Source organism: Carcharodon carcharias, chromosome 19 (genome assembly GCF_017639515.1).
Source record: "Carcharodon carcharias isolate sCarCar2 chromosome 19, sCarCar2.pri, whole genome shotgun sequence".
NCBI lineage: Eukaryota > Metazoa > Chordata > Chondrichthyes > Lamniformes > Lamnidae > Carcharodon > Carcharodon carcharias.
This window is the reverse complement of record NC_054485.1, coordinates 4,586,182-4,608,258: the sequence shown is the minus strand read 5'-3', so window position 1 is coordinate 4,608,258 and position 22,077 is coordinate 4,586,182. Positions and strand designations below refer to the sequence as shown.

General features: G+C 48.1%; 1 protein-coding gene across 6 annotated transcripts in view; it reads right to left on the bottom strand.

Annotated features, from left to right (window-relative positions):
* The window catches only part of LOC121291387 (tyrosine-protein kinase Fyn-like), a 313,003-nt gene that overhangs the window by 55,648 nt on the left and 235,278 nt on the right, over nucleotides 1–22,077 (bottom strand). For all 6 annotated transcript variants that reach the window (XM_041212480.1, XM_041212482.1, XM_041212481.1 and 3 more), the window contains 2 exons: nucleotides 20,397–20,657; nucleotides 11,221–11,320 (listed from right to left, as the gene is read on the bottom strand). In XM_041212480.1, the coding sequence (XP_041068414.1) occupies nucleotides 11,221–11,320; nucleotides 20,397–20,646 (350 nt within the window). In that variant the 5' untranslated portion in view covers nucleotides 20,647–20,657. The remainder of the gene's footprint in view (nucleotides 1–11,220; nucleotides 11,321–20,396; nucleotides 20,658–22,077) is intronic.

Below are 22,077 nucleotides of genomic sequence, written 5' to 3'. Positions count from 1 at the left end.
GGGTTTCGCTGGCTGGTCCAGCATTTATTGCCCATCCCTAGTTGCCCTTGAGAAGGTGGCAGTGAGCTGCCTTCTTGAGCTGCTGCAGTCCATTCTACTATTCGGAAGAAGAGCAGGGGAGTTATCCCTCAACCCTACATCTCTAAAATCAAATTATCCGGTCATTATCACATTGTGGGAGTTTGCTAAGCTCAAATTAACCTACATTACAACTGTCTGAAAGGGCGATCGAGACCAAAACCCTCATCGCATTCAAAAGAGCCTCATTGGCTGTAAAGCGCCTTGAGACATCCAGGGGTCGTGGAAAGGGCTACATATATGCAAATGCTTATTTTCTGCAAAAAATATGTTCACATGAATTTAATGGACTAAACGCTTTGAGTCAGTGGATAAGCATGTGAAGGAGCAGGGAATAGGAGGATAAGGGCGATGATCATTTATGACTGAGATGAGGGTTGTGAACCTTTGAAATTCTCCAGCCCCGGGAACTGGGAATGCTCAGTTGCTGAGTTTATTCAGGACAGACATGGATTGCTTTTTGGGTTCTAAGTGAAGGAAGTGATATGGGGAGAGCGCGGGAAGGAGTGGAAGTTCAGACGTCAGCTGTGATTTTATTGAATGGCAGAGCAGGCTGAAAGGAATGAATGGCTGCTTCCAACTCCTACGTTATATTGATGGGGTTAAGTGAAGGGGGAGGTGGGGGGGGGGAGTTCATGCGGTGCATTAACACAGGAATGAGCATGTTGGGCCAAATGCTGTCAACACGTTGTGGTATCACTCAAATGTAAAGGAATTGTTCACTTTTAAACCGAGCACCTCCCCCCGACACAGTGAGTTCTCTCCTCCCCCCACCCACAGCCAACACTTCATCTCAGCCCCGCAATAAACAGTGGAATAGAACTTCAGACAATGCAGAAAGCCAGAGGTAATTGTATCTCGGACGGACCTTTCCATGTGAAGAGGGATTACTGAGGGGTTTTTTTTATCCAGCGGGTACTAATACCTACTCTGATAGGCAAAATCCTTGTAAACATCAGTAATCAAACATCAATCCGTCCAATCCATTAATCATCATTTGCTGGAGCCCATGAGGGTGGAACACTGCAGTAAATATGATGCTGGGCTATTTACCAGGATGCAGGTTTCAAGCGCTAATGCTTTTAGAGATGTTTTCTCCTTTTGAAGTTTAAAAAAGATTTAATTTGGCACAAACCTTGAGTAAAGTCATTCATGTAAGGATTAGAGGGAAGTGGGGAGTCTTTTTCATCCAGAGGGTTGTGGGAGTCTGGAACTCACCGATTGAAAGGGCGATCGAGACAAAAACCCTCATCCATTTAAAAAAGAGATATGCATTTGGTGCACGCAAGTGACAGAGCAACAGGCCAAGAGCTGGAAATTGAGATTAAGCTGGATGGTTCTTCTTTAGGGCTGGCACAGACATAATGGGCCAAATGGCCTCCTTCTGTGCTGTAAGTTTCTTTGAGCCTGTGATTATTGACAGCTGCTGAGGCAGGAACTGGAAACAGAAAGTAGAGGCCAAATCTCAATGTGCTGATTGATGCCAAGTGCAAGATTGTTATCAGCCTTGAATCTAAGTTTGAAGCATCTTTCCAATTAGAAGCCCCATCATTAGGTCCCCCTCCGGTGTTGCTGGCTAGACCCGCAGGCAGTCCCATCTCGACCAGTGTCGCTCTGAATCAGATGTAAAGAATAGTGCTGGGTTGGCTAGTTTTTCATCTCTTCATGTGACAAGAGCCAGACTTTCACTGTGAGTGTTCCCTGACAGCTTAACTGACACTGACTCAAATATTCAAAAAAAACACATTTGTGCTGCATAATAACAGCAAATTTTAAAAACAGGAAATATATGGCACATGTGGAGTCCATGATTTGAAGGTTTACACCAGATGCTCAACATCAACCTCTTTCCCATAAGGGTCTTTTTGATAAGGCTTTACCATTCCAGGAGAAACAGAGAAATTCTCCCAGTGCCTGAGCGAAAATGTTTGCCAAAATTAACGCGCCCTTTATCTGATTGCTTTGTGTGGAGGCTTCTAGTGCTGCCATCCCTCTGTACTGTACAAGAACGATGGTGTTTCAAAATAATACATTGGCGGTGAAGCAGTTTGTGACGTTCTGAGAGTGTGAAATGTGCTTTAATAAAAAACCGTGGAGCACGGTAGACCTTTCATTTTTATTCTGTAAATTGAGACCTGAATCTTGCAATGTACTGTAATTATTTGTATACTTAAATGTTCATCTCCATACAGCCCTTTTATTATTTTACTCTTTGATTGTATTTTAATGATTGTCTATAACTATGTTATGAATTATTACGTTTTGTTTGTATCATCATCACAATTCAGCCCAAAATGATTTTTCAATAAACCAATTATCTATTTATCTACGTGAAGGTGGCTTTATTTTCTTTGCAGAGAGGTTTATCTTTTGTCAGTTTTTGTTTTTGATTAATACGTAAAATCACGTCAGCAAAAGTAGCTCTTTTTTTTTTTAGCCAAAATCTGTTAGGTTCATATCAGAGCCTTGCAGTGTTTTAAAGTGTAGAGAAACACGAAGAGTTCCCACTGATCTACCACACTTAATGAAATGTCGATGGGGAGATTCTCAACAGCCAGGCTGAGAAGGGCTGAAATCTGTGCTGAATACTAATTGGAACAGCACTGCCATCTACCGCCTATTCTGGGAATTACGCCAGTGGTCATTTGTAATAAATAACAGATATAATAATAATTTTTAGTGATGATCAACTTTACTGAGCTGGTAATAGACCACAAAGTGCCAGAATTAGATGATGGGCCTGAGCTTCCACAGAGAGGCGCTCAGAGTTGGACTGCCGCTCCGCTCTTTTTTTTACCTGATTATCTGCTCGGTCGGGGGTGGGGGCGGTGGCGGGGATGGGGGTGGGGGTGGGGATGGGGACGGGGGTGGGGGGTGGGGGTGGAGGCGGGGACGGGGGTGGGGGGTGGGGGTGGGGGCGGTGGCGGGGACGGGGGTGGGGGGTGGGGGTGGGGGGTGGGGGTGGGGATGGGGATGGGGATGGGGGTGGGGGCGGAGGTGGGGGTGGGGGCGGGGGGTGGGGGCGGAGGTGGGAATGGGGGTGGAGGTGGGGGTGGGGGTGGGGGTGGGGGTGGGGGTGGGGGCGGAGGTGGGAATGGGGGTGGAGGTGGGGTGGGGATGGAGGTGGGGGTGGGGGTGGGGATGGGGATGGAGGTGGGGGTGGGGGTGGGGATGGGGATGGAGGTGGGGGTGGGGGGTGGGGATGGGGGTGGGGGTGGGGGTGGGGATGGGGATGGAGGTGGGGGTGGGGGTGGGGATGGGGATGGAGATGGGGGGGGGGGTGGGGGTGGGGATGGGGACGGGGTGGGGGATGGGGATGGAGATGGGGACGGGGATGGGGGTGGGGGCGGAGGTGGGAATGGGGGTGGAGGTGGGGGTGGGGGTGGGGGTGGGGGTGGGGGTGGGGGTGGGGATGGGGATGGAGGTGGGGGTGGGGGTGGGGATGGGGACGGGGTGGGGGATGGGGATGGAGATGGGGACGGGGATGGGGGTGGGGGCGGAGGTGGGAATGGGGGTGGAGGTGGGGGTGGGGGTGGGGGTGGGGGTGGGGGTGGGGGTGGGGATGGGGATGGAGGTGGGGGTGGGGGTGGGGATGGGGATGGAGGTGGGGGTGGGGGGTGGGGATGGGGGTGGGGGTGGGGGTGGGGATGGGGATGGAGGTGGGGGTGGGGGTGGGGATGGGGATGGAGATGGGGGGGGGGTGGGGGTGGGGATGGGGACGGGGATGGGGGTGGGGGCGGAGGTGGGAATGGGGGTGGAGGTGGGGGTGGGGGTGGGGGTGGGGGTGGGGGGTGGAGGTGGGGGTGGGGGTGGGGGTGGGGGATGGGGATGGAGATGGGGACGGGGATGGGGGTGGGGGCGGAGGTGGGAATGGGGGTGGAGGTGGGGGTGGGGGTGGGGGTGGGGGTGGGGGTGGGGGTGGGGGGTGGGGGTGGGGATGGGGACGGGGTGGGGGATGGGGATGGAGATGGGGACGGGGATGGGGGTGGGGGCGGAGGTGGGAATGGGGGTGGAGGTGGGGGTGGGGGTGGGGGTGGGGGTGGAGGCGGGGACGGGGGTGGGGGGTGGGGGTGGGGGTGCAGGTGGGGATGGGGATGGAGGTGGGGGTGGGGATGGGGATGGGGATGGAGGTGGGGGTGGGGGTGGGGGTGGGGATGGGGATGGAGGTGGGGGTGGAGGTGGGGGTGGGGGTGGGTGTGGGGGTGGGGATGGAGATGGGGACGGGGGGTGGGGGTGGGGGTGGGGGGTGGGGGTGGGGGTGGGGGTGGAGGCGGGGACGGGGGTGGGGGGTGGGGGTGGGGGTGGGGGTGGGGGTGGAGGCGGGGACGGGGGTGGGGGGTGGGGGTGGGGGTGGGGGTGGGGGTGGAGGCGGGGACGGGGGTGGGGGGTGGGGGTGGGGGGTGGGGGTGCAGGTGGGGATGGGGGTGGGGGTGGGGGTGGAGGTGGAGGTGGGGGTGGAGGCGGGGACGGGGGTGGGGGGTGGGGGTGGGGGGTGGGGGGTGGGGGTGGGGGTGGGGGTGGAGGCGGGGACGGGGGTGGGGGTGGGGGTGGGGATGGAGGTGGGGGTGGGGGTGGGGGTGGGGATGGAGGTGGGGGTGGGGGTGCAGGTGGGGATGGGGGTGGGGGTGGGGGTGGAGGTGGAGGTGGGGGTGCGGGTGGGGGTGGGGGGTGGGGATGGAGATGGGGACGGGGGTGGGGGGTGGGGGTGGGGTTGCAGGTGGGGATGGGGGTGGGGGTGGGGATGGAGGTGGGGGTGGGGGTGGGGGTGGGGGGGTGGGGGTGGGGGTGGGGGGTGGGGGTGGGGGTGGAGGTGGAGGTGGGGGTGGGGGTGGGGGTGGGGGGTGGGGATGGAGATGGGGACGGGGGTGGGGGTGGGGATGGAGATGGGGGTGGGGGTGGGGGTGGGGGCGGAGGCGGGGACGGGGGTGGGGGGTGGGGGTGGGGGTGGGGGCGGAGGCGGGGACGGGGGTGGGGGCCTGTCAGTTGCCGGGTCTAATGGTGACCCGACGGCCAGTTTAAAAGCAGCCCTGGCTGCCCCTGTCAGGCTGCCACACTGGGACATCTCCTGTAATTTGACGATGGATTCGAGTGCGGCTGGACACAGCAGGCAGGGGTGGGGGGGGGCAGCTCAGGTGGGCACTCAACCCCCTGCTTTTCGGACGAGTGCCTTGCTGTCCTCTTGAAGGAGGAGGCTGCCAGGAGGGACACCCTTGTCCCCAGAGATGGGAAGAAGAGGTCACTGCACCTCACCAAGAGGGTATGGGAGGAGGTGGTGGCGCTGGTGAGCAGCCATCATGTGGTGCAGCGCTCCTGGGCGCAGTGCTGGAAAGAGCTGGAGGTATAGTGACCTTCAGGGACACTGACTTGGGGTGTCCACCCTCCCAGTCGGAGCCAATCATCTGACAGATGGAGGTCGCTGTCTCCCTAGAGAGGCAGAGCCTCCTTCGGCACTGCACCTCAGACATATTGAGGTAGCTGCATCGCTGCCTGTAAACCCTGGCAGCAGGATAGTGGCATCTTCTGCGGCCCTTTCTGCCTTGGACTACCTGCTGGCCCTGCTCCCCTTGTGCCAGCGCCTCTCCTCCCACAGGTCCCTCCCCTGGAATCTGCACTGGGACACCCGGCCTCCTCCCCCTTCTGCCCCTCTCTTCCCCCTCAGAGGAGGTGCCTCCAGCGGAGACCACAAACCCTATAACCAGGGTAAGGGAAGGCTGTCTGATACCCAGAAGGATCCACACGGTCTGAATCCTCCGGGGGCCTTGGAGACACCAATGAGTCCTGAAGTGAAGCCTGGAAATGCTCAGAATGAAGCTGTCAAGTACCAATAAGCAACCAGCAGCAAACTATCTCCAAAACTGCTCACTACTCACACTGGCGATGCTCTGAAAATGTCAGCTGGCCGCTTGCCCGTTTTGCCGGAATGACGAGTGTGAAATCGGATGGGCAACGAAAAATCGCCCTCAATTGGACTGGTGAGTGGATTAAACGGCCTCTTAATTATCGGTGGGTGTGGTTCTGGTACCCGCGCGTGCCCACCATCTGAAATATCGTGCGATGACCGGGACTCTCACTCATGGGCAATCTTACGCCCAATCGGGTTGGGCGCCCGCCGGATGTAAAATTCTGCCCCGGGAGTTAGCACTTCCTGGGCAATTGCCACACAAACCTTACCCGGGAATGTCCAGGGCAGGGTTCCCCCACCCCCCCCACTCCTCTCTCTCTCTCTCTCTCTCTCTCTCTCTCTCTCCACACCCCCCCCCACCCCACCGGGTTACACTCACCTGGAGCTGGGAAGTTACAACCCAGTGAAGAACAGGTTGTACATGTGATCTGACTGCAGGGCATCTGGAGTCACTGTCAGCAGGTTTGGACAATGTAAGGTGCAGGGAGTGTGGTGTCGATTTACCAGAATGATACCTGGGCTTCAAATATTAAATTATGAGCAGAAACTACACAAACTCGGATTCTATTCCCGGAATTTAGAAGATTAAGGAGGTGATTTAATCAAAGTTTACAAATATTAAGGGAAACAGATTGAGAGGAACTATTGCCACTCACTCAGGAGTCCAGAGCTGGGGCATTGTCCAAACACTGGGGCTAAGACCTTTCAGGAGTGGCATCAGGAACCACTTCTTCACAAAAAATCTCTTCCACAAATGATAATTGGTGCTAGATCAATTGCTAATTTTAAAACTGTGACTGATAGATTTTTATTATCCAAACCTATCTAAATTATCTAAATGTATTAAGGGACATGGGGCAAAAGCAGGAAAATGGAGTTAGGTCAGAGGTCAGCCATGATGCTGTTGAAAGGTGGAAGAGGCTTGAGGGGCTGAATGGCCTCCTCCTGTTCCTATGTTTTTCGGGATTTGTGAGGGCGTGGTGGGGCTGGGAAACCCAGGAATTAATATTCTTTGTCCGTGCATACCAGGAACTTCTCATCTCTTTTCCCTTGACTTTACTATGGTATTAAATGTGGATGGCTATCTTCACAAATGTTCACATCTTCCAAATTACGCTGGCAGAGCAGCTCGGGTCTGTGTGTGAATGGGCCACAGGCTGTGTCTGCACCTGCTGCAACTGCCAACAGTGTCAGATCCCAGAGCACATCCCTGTAGCATGTTTGTTCATGTCCAACAGGCGAGATGGTGGTAAATTTAACTCTGGGTTAAGAGAAGCAGCTGATGGGAGTTCCACAATATCCAGATCAGCCAGTGTGTGGGCTGGGGCTGGTGAAAATGAGGGAAATATCCATCCTTTAGAAAATTGCCTTAATAAGCAGAATATAGATCTCCAGCATAGATTGGAACATCCAAAGGAGCATCAGTGCTGGGAATCCAAAACAAAAACAGAAACAGAAATACCTGGAAAAACTCAGCAGGTCTGTCAGCATCGGCGGAGAAGAGCACAATAAAGTAAAATGGAGAACCAGAGCGAGCCGACAAAAACACACTGAGCTGCAAAACAGCGGGAACCTGGACTGGATTCCACGATTGAGGCATTCTGTGCTGCTCACTGCTTGGTTAGTAATGATCACTCCATCCAGGGCTAATCCAACTCCAGGAAATAACTCTCAGAATTCAATTATACCCAAAGAGAAATCAACTAGGACAATGCCAAGAAAATGGCAAAGAAATCAGAAACCAGGTTACAGCAGGTATTGAAGGGACTTCTGTTTTGACAGGAGTCTGGTACACACAACACCGTCTCTATCGCCTCTTGCTTCCTGCAGCCATTCATCACCCACCCAGAGGATCTGCAAGGTTATCCTGAAAACCTAATCTAAGAGGATGGCAAATTCAGACAGAAGTTTAATTCACTCCTTGGATATGAGTGTAGCGAGCATTTATTGCCCATCCCTAGTTGCCTTTCAGAAGGTGGTGATGAGCTGCCTTCTTGAACCGCTGCAGTCCATGTGGTGTAGGTACACCCACAGTGCTGTTAGGGAGGGAGTTCCAGGACTTTGACTCAGTGACAGTGAGGGAATGGAGATATGTTCCCAAGTCAGGATGGTGAGTGGCTTGGGGAGGGGAACTTGCCGATGGTGGGGTTGTTGAAAAGAGGTTTCACACACCCTTTCCTCCTTCAAATGGGGACAGAACAGAGACAGAGCGACATACGAAGGGCTCTTGATAAGACTGCAACCTTTAGAACCAGTTCAGTATTTAGGCAAACATTTATGCAATATCCTTTATGAATTAACTCTGGTTTTACAGTTATTGCTCAAAAAGTGAATAACTTTCTGAAAATGTACAACACGGATCAGAGAGTAAATGACACTAGAGATGAAAATTGACATCTAAGAAGGTCAGCCGAAATGTATCCCTTTCATCATCTATCCCCCATTCCACTCAATAGTTTCTTTCCAGCTTTAATAAACCACATCAATTTAATTCATTTTGCTTCAAACCTCTTTCCACCTTGCCTCCCCATAACTTTACACGATCCATCCCTTTCTTTACTGGACTTTTCTTTCTCTATATCTCCAGTCGGGCTTTTACTGATGCATCACAAGCCACCAGCTCCCTCAGTCAGCTGCATTCAATTTCCTGCTTCCTCTAGGGACCCCATTCCATTGTCCCATTTGCCCTGATTAAATTCACTTTTCCCACCAGAAGCTTCAAAGTGATTTTCTTTTTCCTCCGCCTGTTGGTCAATGCGGCATTTTCCTGATTTCTAGAATGTTCTCATACTTCCAATTTTTGCTCCGTGTAAGACAGTCTTTACAAAGGTGGCACTGCTACCTGACTACACCGGTATTTAACGTTTACTCAGCTATTTCTGGGTTTCTTTCCCCCCGCACTTCGACATTACAGCTTCATCGAGGTGTCCTGAACACAGGCCAAATGTTACAGATCAAAAGGATGTGCAGAAACTGTTGTGATATCCCAGTGGTGGTCTCCAATTTGCTCTGTATAAACAGAAACTTTACAACAGAATTTGCCGGAGCGGGGCACAGTGTGCTAGACTTCAACTACCCTTCAACGCAAAGATTTCTTGATCATAAAGCTGCTAGAAACGCGAGCTGATAACAGCGTGCTGAGGGCAACGGAGCATTCAGGATCTCCGTGAACAGGACAAACAGCAAATTCCATAACCCAATGAGATCGAAGGATTGAGAAAGAAACAGAGGAATGAGAGAGAAGGCGGGCGAATTAGAATCAAATCCGGTAGAGAAAGAGAAATAAAGTGGGGAGAAAGACAGATTCGTTTGAGGGGGGGAAAGGTAAAAAGGAAAAAGCAGGAAAAAAATAGAAAATAATTAAATCTGGCATTGTCAAATTCTTTAACGGCAATTCACATCACGTTTATAACTGTTCACTTTCAGGGCCAAAGGGGTTGACTGTCAGTCATTCACAACTATTACATCAGTAAAAAGGGGACCTGCACGTTTAATTACTTGACTTAACTTTCTGTGGTGAGTTTAATGTGTAACTAATGCGCAAATGCAGCAACTCCATGGGCAGGATTTTCTGTCCCGCGGGCGGGTGTAAAATACTGCGCGATGATGCTGGGCGAGCGTGCCAACGTCATTGTGCACCGGCGCAATATTTCGGTCGACGGGCGGGGGTGAAAGTCGGCAGCACCCCCGCCGACAATTCAGGGGTCTGTTAAGGCCATTAATCAATTACTTCAAAGCTCTTTCTCGCTGCCCGTCCAACCTTTCAGTTGGCAGGAAGGCCAATCAGCCAGGCCTTTGGATTTTTAAGGAAGCCTCATTCACGGGCAGGATGAGGTTTCCAACATGAATTTAAAAAAAAATTCGACATCATTTTTAATACATTTATGTTCGTGTCAGTGAGTGCTATGTGGGGATAGGTTTTTCACCTTTTTGATTTTTAAAGTTATTCAGCTCCCTGAGGCAGCTCTGTGCCTCCTGGGAACTTTCAGTGCCGCGCTCCCTCCCACGCATGCGCAGATTTCTGTCCTCACCCTCCTCCTGCCCCAACCACCCCCCACCCTGAACCCTGGCAGCGCTGTTAATTGACCAGCCAGTGGGAAATTGCGGTGGGGTGACCGATTGTGGGTGCTGGGCCGTTTCCCGGCTGCTCCCGGACCCACCCGCCCGACGACTTGAAAATCCTGCCCCATGAAACTCTCAAGAGAGGTTTGAGGGCAAGGTGCCTTTTTTATTTGAAAAGCTAACAGTCGAGCGGAGCAAATTGCCCAGCAACTTTTGGCGATTTGCAATTCATGAAGTATCTCTTCCTTGCCACAAGTTTCTAGCCAATTTGCACGTTTATATTATTACATGCTGTTCACATGCTGTTATTTTCCCTGCAAAATCTGGGCTATCAGGTGCTCTTGTTCTGTCATTGAGGAAAGCAAAGTGAAGCCACCAGGGGGCAGCAAAAGCCCACATTCTGATTGGTTTATCATGCAGCCTTAATGATTCTGATAAAATAGTAAAATTGTTAAATATATCATTAACGTTTGGAAAGTAGATTCAATGTCAATTTATTTAAAAGTGCTGCAAAAGTTGCTGGAAAGAGCAATACAATGTGACGACTAAAGGAACCTAACAAAGCAAGGACTGTGTGTTATCTATTCCCTCCTCACTCCGCCTGCTCTTGCAAACTGACTTGTGACTAGCACAGCATCAGGGTGAATCCTGGTTTTGTATTTTAGCTGCAAGATGTGTCTGAGATTGAGGTTCAACGAAATGTGAAAGAAACAGCATCAAAAGTGCTCGATTTTAGCCGGTTACAGTAGAACTCACAGCTCTGGGATTGCAAAACAGCACAAATCAAACCCACCGGAAATTAAATTAAACCATCTCGTACATTAGAGTCCAACAGAATGACCACGGTGTTCCAATCACAAAACTCGACTCTACATTTTCCTGCATTTCTGCTGCTCCCCCCAGAAAATACAAAACTAAAACAGGAAGTCAAGGCCAGGAACTTGGACCCACCGATCATCCCAGTTCCTGCGTCGACATTAAAACAATGATTAGTTCTCAAGACAAGTGCCTTTCCTCACTGACTACCCTTAGTTAGTCAGTAACAGAAAAATAACATGTGACTGTGCCCTCTGCTTTGAGGTTTGACAGTGCAAACTGTGCACATATTGGGAGGAATTTGACCTGTGTGTTTTGAGCACTTGTCATCATCAACAACTGACTCTGTCTCCAGTACTTACGAGCTATTGATTACATGGAACTTCTCTCCTTTCCTGAAGGTGAGGTCATCTTCTGTCCTGGCATCATAGTCATACAATGCTATAAACAGGGTCACACCTCCTGTTTCAATCAAACACAAAATACAATCAACAGCAACAAAATGGAAAATAAACAAATTTCTACAGGTTTCATTGTACTTTAACCCCATCACATTCTGTGAGGGAAGAAACTGAGGAAAGATTCCTCTCATATCCCAAAGGCAGGAAACACTTCCTTCATAAACAGATCTACAACTTCACTCAGATAAAACCTTCCCCTTAGTCCAATAACATCAGCTGCTGTGGATCTTGTTCACAAGTGTTTGAATGCAGAGTAACTTGCTCAAAATGTTCCTGCACTCTTCTTTCTGATGGGCCACTCCAGTTTCTGACTGCCTCCTGCGCCAAGATCTCCGAACTCCTCTAATTCTGGCCTCTTCACCTCTCCTGATATCGATCAGTCCACCATTGGCGTCCACGCCTTCAGGTGCCTAGACTAAGCTGCGGAATTCCCTCTCTAAACAAATGAGAGAGCCAATGGAGAGGTTTAGTTGCTCCTTATGGTTAGCTGCTTGGTGTGAACTTCTGTTTGATAAAGCTTGTGTGAAGCCCCTTGGGATGTTTTACCAAGTTGGCAAGAATAGGTACATATATTTATTGTTGCTGGCTGCCTCAATGAACAATGCTCAGTTCCCTCGGGCTGGACATCTTGCTGAGATGGAGGGGTTCATGAATCAGGATGGCTGACAAAAGGTCAGATAATAAGGAAACACTGTAGATTGACTTGATGATTTCTGGAGCTAAAAGCGTTTCATTATGAAGACAGGGTTGTATAGACTAGGCTGGTATTCCCATGTATAGACTAGGCTTGTATTCCCATGTATAGACTAGGCTTGTATTCCCATGTATAGACTAGGCTTGTATTCCCATGTATAGACTAGGCTTGTATTCCCATGTATAGACTAGGCTTGTATTCTTATGTATAGACTAGGCTTGTGTTCCCATGTATAGACTAGGCTTGTATTCCCATGTATAGACTAGGCTTGTATTCCCATGTATAGACTAGGCTTGTATTCCCATGTATAGACTAGGCTTGTATTCCCATGAACAGAGATTAGGAGAAGGTCTAACTGAATTGTTCATGACGATGACAGGATTTTAAGGGTACACAAACAAAATATTAAAACTAGAGCTAGGTTGTTCAGGGGTGATGTCATGAAGCAACTCTTCACACAAAGAGTAAGGGAAATCTGGAACTCGCTTCCTCAAAAAGCTGTTGAGGTGGGGATCAATTGAAAATTTCAGAACTGAGGTTGTTAGATTTTTGTTGGGTAAAGGGGTTAAGAGTTATGGAGCCTAGTCAGGTTGACGGTGTTAAAGTGCAGATCAGCCATGACTTAATTGAATGGCAGGACAGGCTCAAGGTGCTGAATGGCCTCCTCCTGTTCCTATGAAGGAGTGCAACATAGCCTTTGAAACCCTGGCCACTGACAGGCAGAATGAATGAAATTAAGTGGCGCAAGGAGAGAAGGGTTTTGAGTTACAGCATCAGGCCAGAATAGGAGGTAAGACATGAGAGATGAAAGGATTGACGTAGTCAGAGGTATCACAGATGAATCTCATCCTCCCAGCAATACAGTTATATGAGGCTTGTGGGGGACAATGTCTGTCATGTACTGATCTGTATAGTCATCAGGGTAATTATCCACCAAGAACTTAGACTCTTTTCATTGGGTTGAATCTTCTAGGGAGTGACAATCACTGTTGGGTGGGGAGGGTGGGGAGGGTGGTGACGTTGGATCAGGTCAGGTCAGTCGGAAGTGAGTGGGTCAGTGGTCTCAGAGTGTCGATGGGCGATGGAGTCGGAGGGTGTGTCAGTTGTTTACTTTTCAGGAGTTAGTTTAGTTTTGTCTAACATTTCCTGGGTAACTATCCAGGTAAGTAAGTCGTAACCCTCTAAAGCCTATGACTCTAACTCAGAGTAGGAGACTTTTTCAGAGGGCCCTAGCAAAAAGGAATTATCCATTGGAATTTGAAACTTCCTGGGGCAATTCCCATGGAGGCCTTGTGTTGGGACTTCTGAGGGGACCTGGCGCATCTTCCAGGGTACCACTGGGGTATGACCAACAGGAGGCTGGAAGATCTGGGCTGTTGTTGGCACTGTATCCCTGGGAGTGAGGCCACGCCACTCTACTCCAATGGATGATTAATCCCTTTCCGAGATATCCTATTTTTATTTTTTTTTTTAGTAAAATCGAGGTTGGTTGGGAAGTTGAGGGGAATTTTTTGTCATCACCAAGAGGGAAAGTGGTTGGAAGGCTGGTGGTGGCTGTCATTTCTAAGTGCTAAAGTCACTGCTGCTTTCAACAATTGCAGGCCTATCTCCTACAATCGGTGATTTTCTTTACAAGGTAGAAAGAGGTTGGGGGTGACACACTTCAGTAGCGTTCCCCACATTAGTGGCCAGGTCATTTGACTACAGACAGAACAATCAACAGAGCAAAATTGATTGGGAAAAGTTGACACAAAAGCATGAAATAGGAAGTTGCCAGTGCGGACTTGATGGGCCGAATGCCCTCATTCTGCACTGTAAAGACACTGGGATAGGTTCGTGGGCACAAGCTGCATCCTCTGTGTAAGATTTTTCTATGAAAGGGAAATGAGTTTATAAAAAGCTCCTCACCCAAAAAGCACAGCAATGGATTTCCTTTGTTCAACCAGAGGTCTCTAAACATTTGTAAGCTGATCTTTGGCTAAAGAAGTGGATCGAAAACTAATATCTGAAATCTTTAAAAAGTGGAAACAGTTTGTTTGGGGCCGTGATGAGAATTGGATTCTTTTCTATGTTTTCCTGACACATTTTGTTTAGTAAGCGCTGCTACGAGATGCTAAATTTCTGTTGATTCAGCTGCTTATATAAGTTTAATATGACTAAACAGTGATGCACAAATTTTCAAACCCTGCAGTTTACTGATGTGACATGGTCCATATACTGAGTCTGTAGCAAAATAAATATTCCAAAGATTAAAATACATTGAAATAATGGTTAATCCACATATTTTAAGTAGAAAAGGCCTCCAGAACTCCAATAATTACTCCAAGCAGTATGATGATAAATGAATGTATTTGTACATATTCTCATCTAGTCCCATAGCTCATTGACTCACGCATATAGATAATGGAGAGCATTTAAAATAAACAGTTTAAATATCAATCCCCATTGTCGTTGCCATGTTGCCCAATGATCCTGCAAACAGGCATTGCAGTTAATTCCGATAACAAAAAACTGGCGGAAGATTATTTGGGAAAGGGGTGACAAGGAGAATTAGCAGCTTTCAGTAGCCCGGATGCCAGTTGAGGTGTAGCACTGAGGTAGGCTTAGCTGAAGGCTAGCCTTTCTCTGGGTCACTGGTGGCACATGCAAGGCCTGTATGTAGAGGAAATATTACCCTGAAATAAAAAAAATATATAAATATTTAGAAACAGAGGGAAGCCACTATACAGGAGCCCAGGCCAGTTCCAATCAGTACAATTCTTCACCACTGGGGTCCAATGTCAATAGCTGTTGTCTGGAATGGGCCACCTTATTATATTCTTCGATCCAGACAAAGCGCACGCTTTTAACAGAACATGTAAAATCTTCCACTGTTGAAGCTTCAAATAAAAAGGTTCAGCACTAATGCAAACAGCAGTTCAGGTGAGGACAGAGCAACTAACCCACTAAAATGGATCAGCACCCGGATGAAGGAAGCTCGGATTTTTATTTATTCATTCATGGGAAATGAGTGTCAATGGTAAAGCCAGCATTTATTGCCCCATCCCTAACCGAGTTGCCTCCTTGACAACTGACTGGATGCTAGGCTATTTCAGGGGGGGCTGTGGGTTTAGGTATTTTACAGGGCTGTAATCAATAGACTGAAGACTGAGTCAAGAGTCATTTCAGGAGATGGGAGCCAAAAACTTGGCCAAAGAAGTGAGTTTTAAGGAGCATCTCAAAGGAGCATGGAGGGGCTGAGTGAGGGGAATCGGGAATGCGAGTTGAGGTGCAGAATGGTATGACTGTTAACACTGGCGTGAATTGTTGAAGAGACAGGGGAATCGAAACTTTGAGAGGAAGGATTTGGGGCGGGTTCTAAAGGGAGGGAGGGTGAGGCCGTGAAGTGATGTAAACACAAGAAAGGGAATTTCAAATATGAGGCTTTGGCTATCAAATTTGTAGCTCCATAGAACTATAGAAAAGTTACAGCACAGGAGGAGGCCATTCGGCCCATCTTGTCCATGCCAGCCTGAGGACATCCCAGTGCTCTTTCTAATCCCACCTTCCTGCATCCGGCCCATAGCCCTGCAGCTTACAGCACTTCAGGTGCAGATCCAAGCACTTTTTAAAAGAGTTTAGAGTTTCTGCTTCTACCACCAACTTGGGCAGCAAATTCCAGACACCCACTACGCTCTGTATAAAAAAGTTCTTCCTCATGTCCCTCCTATACCTTCTGCCACTTATCTTGAATTTATGTCCCCTGGTTCTAGAATTCTCCATCAAGGGGAACAATTTTATCCTGTCCACTCTATCTATTCCCCTCATAATTTTGTGCACCTCAATCAAGTCACCTCTCAGCCTCCTTTGTTCTAAGGAAAATAACCCCAACCTGTCCAGTCTCTCCTCGTAGCTACACTTTTCTAACCCTGGCAACATTCTTGTAAACCTCCTCTGCACTACTCTCTCTCCAGAGCTACTACGTCCTTCCTGTAATGTGGTGACCAGAACTGCACACAATACTCCAGTTGTGGCCTCACCAGTGTTTTATACAATTCCAACATTATATCCTTATTTTTATATTCTATACCTCTGCCAATGAAGGAGAGCATTCCATATGCCTTCTTTACAACCTTGTCTACTTGAACTGCTGCCTTCAGGGACCTGTGTACTTGTACACCAAGATCTCTCACTTCATCTACCCCTCTTATTATATTCCCATTTATTTTGTAATCCCTGTAACTGTTTGACCTCCCTAAATGTATGACCTCACATTTCTCTATGTTAAAATCCTTCTGCCACTTTACCACCCACTCTACCAACCCATCTATATCGTTTTGGAGATTATGGCTATTCTCGACACTATCCACTACTCAGCCAATCTTTGTGTCATCTGCAAGCTAGTGGTTTTATACCATCCGCAGTCTACAGACAGCGCAGCAGTCAGAGAAGTACTGGAATAGTCAAGCCTACAGGAAACAAAGGCATGGATGAGGGTTCAGCAGCAAGTGGTCTGTCTCTGCCTATACCTCAGCACATGTTATAGCGTGGCAGTAAATAATTACGTGTGATGGAGGAGATACAAAGAAAGTAGAATTTGCATTTATATAGCACCTTTCATGATCTCAGGACATCCCAAAACACTTCACAGCTCACAAAGCACATTTGAAATGTCACTGTTGTAATGCAAGAAACACAACAGTGAATTTGTACACAGCAAGCTCCCACAAAAAAAAGTGATTATGACCAGATAATATGTCTGTGGATTGATGGATGAATATCGGGGAGGTGGTGGCATAGTGATATTGTCATTGGAATAGTATTCCAGAGACCCAGGGTAATGCTCTGTGGACCCTGGGTTTGAATCCCACCACAGCAGATGATGAAATTTGAATTCAATGAAAATTTGGAATTGAATATCTGATGATGACCATGAAACCATTGCCAACTGTTATAAAAACCCATCTGGTTCACTTATGCCCTTTAGGGAAGGAAATCTGCCTTCTTTACCTGGTCTGGCCTACATGTGACTCCAGACCCAAAATAATGAGGGTTGACTCTTAAATGCCCTCTGAACAAGGGCAATTAGGGATGGGCAATAAACGCTGGGCCTAGCCAGCAATGTATTCATCCCATGAACAAATGAAAAAAAAAAGCCAGGACACTGGGGATAATTCGCCTGCTCTTTTTCAAGATAGTGGCATGAGATCTGTAATATCCACCTGAGAGGCCGGACAGGGCCTCAGTTTAATATTGTATCTGAAGGACAGCACAGCACTCAGCCTTACACCAGAGGGTTGGCTGAGATCTCTGTGCTCAAACTTCTGGAGTGAGACTTGAACCCACAATCTCCTGACTCAGAGTTGAAAGTGTTACCCACTGAGCCACAGCTGGATGCATGGGGTCAGCAGGTTAGCTTGGAGCTGAAGAGAAAGCTGATTCACCCTGGTTCAACCAAAGGAAATGTCTAGAATCAGCGGAAAGGGATTGGAGTTTGTTTTGGGGCCAAAGGTAATCTCGCTGGTATTCCAAAAGTTTAGGCGGGAGAAGTTTCAGCTCATCCAAACCTAGGATGTCGGACAAGAAGACAGACAACACAGAGTAAGCGGACATAGATGATGATGAGGTGGAGCAAGGTGATGTTCACATATCATAGAGTCACAGAGTTATACAGCACAGAAACAGGCCCTTCAGCCCATTGTGTCTGTGCCGGCCGTCAAGCACCTATCTATTCTAATCCCATTTTCCAACACTTGGCCTGTAGCCCTGTATGCTTTGGCATTTCCAGTGTTCATCTAAGTACTTCTTAAATGTCGTGAGGGTTCCTGCCTCTACCACCCCCTCAGGCAGCGTGTTCCAGATTCCAACCACCCTCTGGGTGAAAAGGTTTTCCCTCAAATCCCCCCTAAACCTCCTGCCCCTTACCTTAAATCTATGCCCCCTGGTTATTGACACCTCCACTAAGGGGAAAAGTTCCTTCCTATCTACCCTATCTATGCCCCTCATAACCTTGTATACCTCTATCAGGTCCCCCCTCAGCCTTCTCTGCTCTAAGGAAAACAACCCCAGCCTCTCTAGTCTCTCTTCATAGCTGAAATGTTCCAGCCCAGGCCACATCCTGGTGAATCTCCTTTCCAGTGCAATCACATCCTTCCTATGGTGTGGCAACCAGAACTGCACACAGTACTCCAGTTGTTGCCTAACTAGCGTTTTATACAGCTCCAACATAACCTCCCTGCTCTTATATTATATACCTCAGCTAATAAAGGCAAGTATCCCGCATGCCTTCTTATATATGCAGAAGCTGACTGAATATTTATAATTGATGTCATTAAGAGTAAGCATGTAGATGAGGAAGGGGAGGGAACTAATTAAAGATCAATTCTAGGCTCAGGGTGAGGTACCATTGTTGAAGATGCTCTGGTTATGATTGGATGAGCAAGAATGAAAGAGTCTAAGTGAAAACACTAGTAGGTAAATGGAGGAATGGAGTTGGAAATGTTTGGCATCATCAACTGTGTAATAAGTGCAGAGAGGTCGAGAACGATGCAGAGGGATGGTCACAGTCACAGGGGATATAATTTTTGAGAGATCTGCAGAGGGATACAACACATTCAAGAAGGTGAAGGAAAAAGGGAGGCTGCAGATGGAGTCGGTAGTTTGCAAGGACAGAGGGACGTAGATGGGGAGTGGGAATCAGAGTGCAGGAAATCAGAGCAGCATTTCTACCGTGTGTCTGTCCCATTCCAGGTGGGAATGTCTGACAGAGGTCGTCCAGGTGAACTTTCCACCCAACCCCACTCGCTCCATCTCCACCTCATTTCTGTGGGTTTGTCTGATGGAATCCAGTTACACCTGGTCTGGTAAATGATGCCTACATGAAGTAGGTATACTTGCCACACAATAGCTGTAAGCAGAACTGAAAATGAGTATTAAAATGCCAATTGAAGTCAGAGATCAATTACAAAAACAGAAATACCTGGAAAAACTCAGCAGGTCTGGCAGCATCGGTGGAGAAGAAAAGAGTTGACGTTTCGAGTCCTCATGACCCTTCAACAGAACTGGGTGAATCCAAGGATAAGGGTGAAATATAAGCTGGTTTAAGGTGGTGGGGGGGGGGGGCGCTGCGGTTGGGTGGGGGGAGAGAAGTGGAGGGGGGTGGTGTGGTTGTAGGGACAAGCAAGCAGTGATAGGAGCAGATAATCAAAAGATGTCACAGACAAAAGAACAAAGGAACACAGAGGCGTTGAAGTTGGTGATATTATCACAATAATAATAATTAGCACATTTGTTTAGATAATATCACCACCTTCAACACCTCTTTGTTCCTTTGTCTGTGACATCTTTTGATTATCTGCTCCTATCACTGCCTTGCTTGTCCCTACAACCACCCCCCACACCCCACTTCTCTCCCCCCACCCCCCCCACTTCTCTCCCCCACCCCACTACCTTAAACCAGCTTATATTTCACCCCTCTCCTAATATTCACTCAGTTCTGTGGAAGGGTCATGAGGACTCGAAACGTCAACTCTTTTCTTCTCCGCCGATGCTGCCAGACCTGCTGAGTTTTTCCAGGTAATTCTGTTTTTGTTTTGGATTTCCAGCATCCGCAGTTTTTTGCTTTTATCTCAGAGATCAATTGCTATTTGACCACGGGCCATGCCTGTGAGAAAGCATTAACACAGCAGAACCGAGGCCTTCACATCTTTGGCCAAACTGACCTGTGTCATCCCCCCTCCACCCCCTAAATGGAGCAGCAAGCTGTCAGGTCAATGGGTTTGTACCCTAGTAATGTCAGTATTGGCGTAGAGATTTTCTCCTAATATTTGGGAAGAGAGGAAGATAAGGACAGGCAGGCAAGTTCAGCAAGAATATCTGGGCTGAACTCTTTTACAGATAGACTCTCTGGAGGCTGCAGATCAAAAATAGTTTTTGATTCACCGTCTTACTTCAGTTGGAATCAGCTAAAGGAGAAAACAATCATTAGATCATTAGGATTGAAACTGAAATGACTGAGAGGGAAATTGGAAGCGAGGTACAATTATCAGAAAAAAGTTATTAATGCCCATAAATAAAGGTGGTTTAATAGTTAGGCTATCTTCTGTTCATTTTGTGTTTACTTCCACCCAAAAGACTCAGAATCAACAACATCCTTTACTGCAATGACAGGAGATTGTGGCTTCTAAAGCCCTTAGCAAACAGAACAAGGACAATTATTACACCACCCAAGAATATTCTCTCTCCAACAGTTTTCCAATATCCCTTTATCACTGATATTATAACTGCTAAGCTATTTATACCTGTTGCACAATTATTGTTGAGAATGCCTTTCACTAGTAAAAGGTATACCAGTCGGGTCGCAACATTTTTACATGGAATTAAATTTGTGAGCAGGGCATCTAACCTGGCACCCCTCCACTTCTGGTTGGAAGTGACCCAGTTGGGTAGCCAACAGAGCCACCAAAAGGTGTCAGTGCCGTGTTGGCAGTGTCATGGAAGCTGTTGAAGTCAGGGATCCTTGTGAAGACTGCAGGCTGAGGCTGATTGGTGGGGTCCGGTCCATAGCGTGGGTTCGTGTTTTGGTTAAAGAATCCATCCCCATCTTCAGCTTGGGATTTCGTCGATGCCTTTTCTTTGCAATGCACACAGCCCATTATCTGGAAATCTGTAAGCAAGGAGAAAGGCCATTAATATTTCATTTCAGAATTTGACATTTCAAATCAGTTTATTTACCTGCTCTGGCTTGGAAGTGTAACTGATACAAAGGGACTGAATTGGACTTTTGGGTCGCTGAATATCTGGCTGTCATTCCATTGTAAGGAGGCCCCCTGGTGCTTTGCAGGTCAGGGCCTCAAATTCAGCAGGTGAGCTGTGGGTGGTGCAGTGGAGTCCCAACACTGCTCACTTCACCCCAGGAACGCCTGTTGGCTGGAACACTGGTAGAGGCCAAATGTGGGTCCTCAGAGACGAGGCCAACATCAGCCCACAGGGGTTTTTTGTGAAGCTGCTCCTTATAGCTTCACATACGTTCACCATTCAAAAAAAATTACTCTAGTTTCCTGATTGAACCGTCTGTACAAATGAGTGAGTCTGCACGTTCTGCTTTCCACCTATGTACTCCTTAAAATCATAAATTAGGATCCTAGTTGCCTCTAAAAGAAACAACTTGTTTCAGACATACACTCCTGCCTATGGTAGGCTATCGTAATCGCAGTGAGTACATCAGTGAGTTTAACAACAATGACTTGCATTTCCCTATTTGCCTTTAACATGATAGAACATCCCAATGTTTTTCACAGTTTCATTACCAAACAAAATTTGACAGCGAGTCACAAAAAAATATTAGGGCAGATGACCAAAAGCTTGGACTAATGAGGTAGATTTTGAGGAGTGTCTTAAAGGAGAAAAGAGAGGTGGAGAGGCAGTGAGGTTTAGAGAGGGTATGTCAGAAGTTAGGGCCCAGGCAGCTGAAGGCAAAGCAGCCAACGGCAGAGTAATTAAAATTGGGGATGTTCAAGAGGCCAGTATTGGAGAAGTGCAAGTATCTCGCAGGACTGTGGTACTGGAGAAGGTTGAAGAGAGAGGGAGGGGTAAGGTTACCAACTCCATTTTCCTCGAAACAGTAACACTCAAGGAGACAGGGAGCAGAAAAACTGATACAATTGATCTTGTCATCTGCTTTCAACTACAGATTCCAAATCAATCAGTTCAAAATTCAAATCATAATGGCCCTAGCATTATTCTGTGTGATCTTCGACATACACAAGCTGCGATGTATTGAAAACCCTTGGCCAACTGCTTTCTTTTAACACTAAGGTAAAAGCAAAAAACTGCGGATGCTGGGAAGTGTTGCACCACTTTCCCTCTCCTCACCGTCCAAGGGCCCAAACACTCCTTTCAAGTGAAGTAGCATTTCACTTGCACTTCCCTCAACTTAGTCTACTGCATTTGTTGCTCCCAATGCGGTTTCCTCTACATTGGAGAGACCAAATGCAGACTGGGTGACCACTTTGCAGAACATCTTTGGTCTGTCCACAAGCATTACCCAGACCTCCCTGTCACTTGCCATTTCAACACTCCACCCT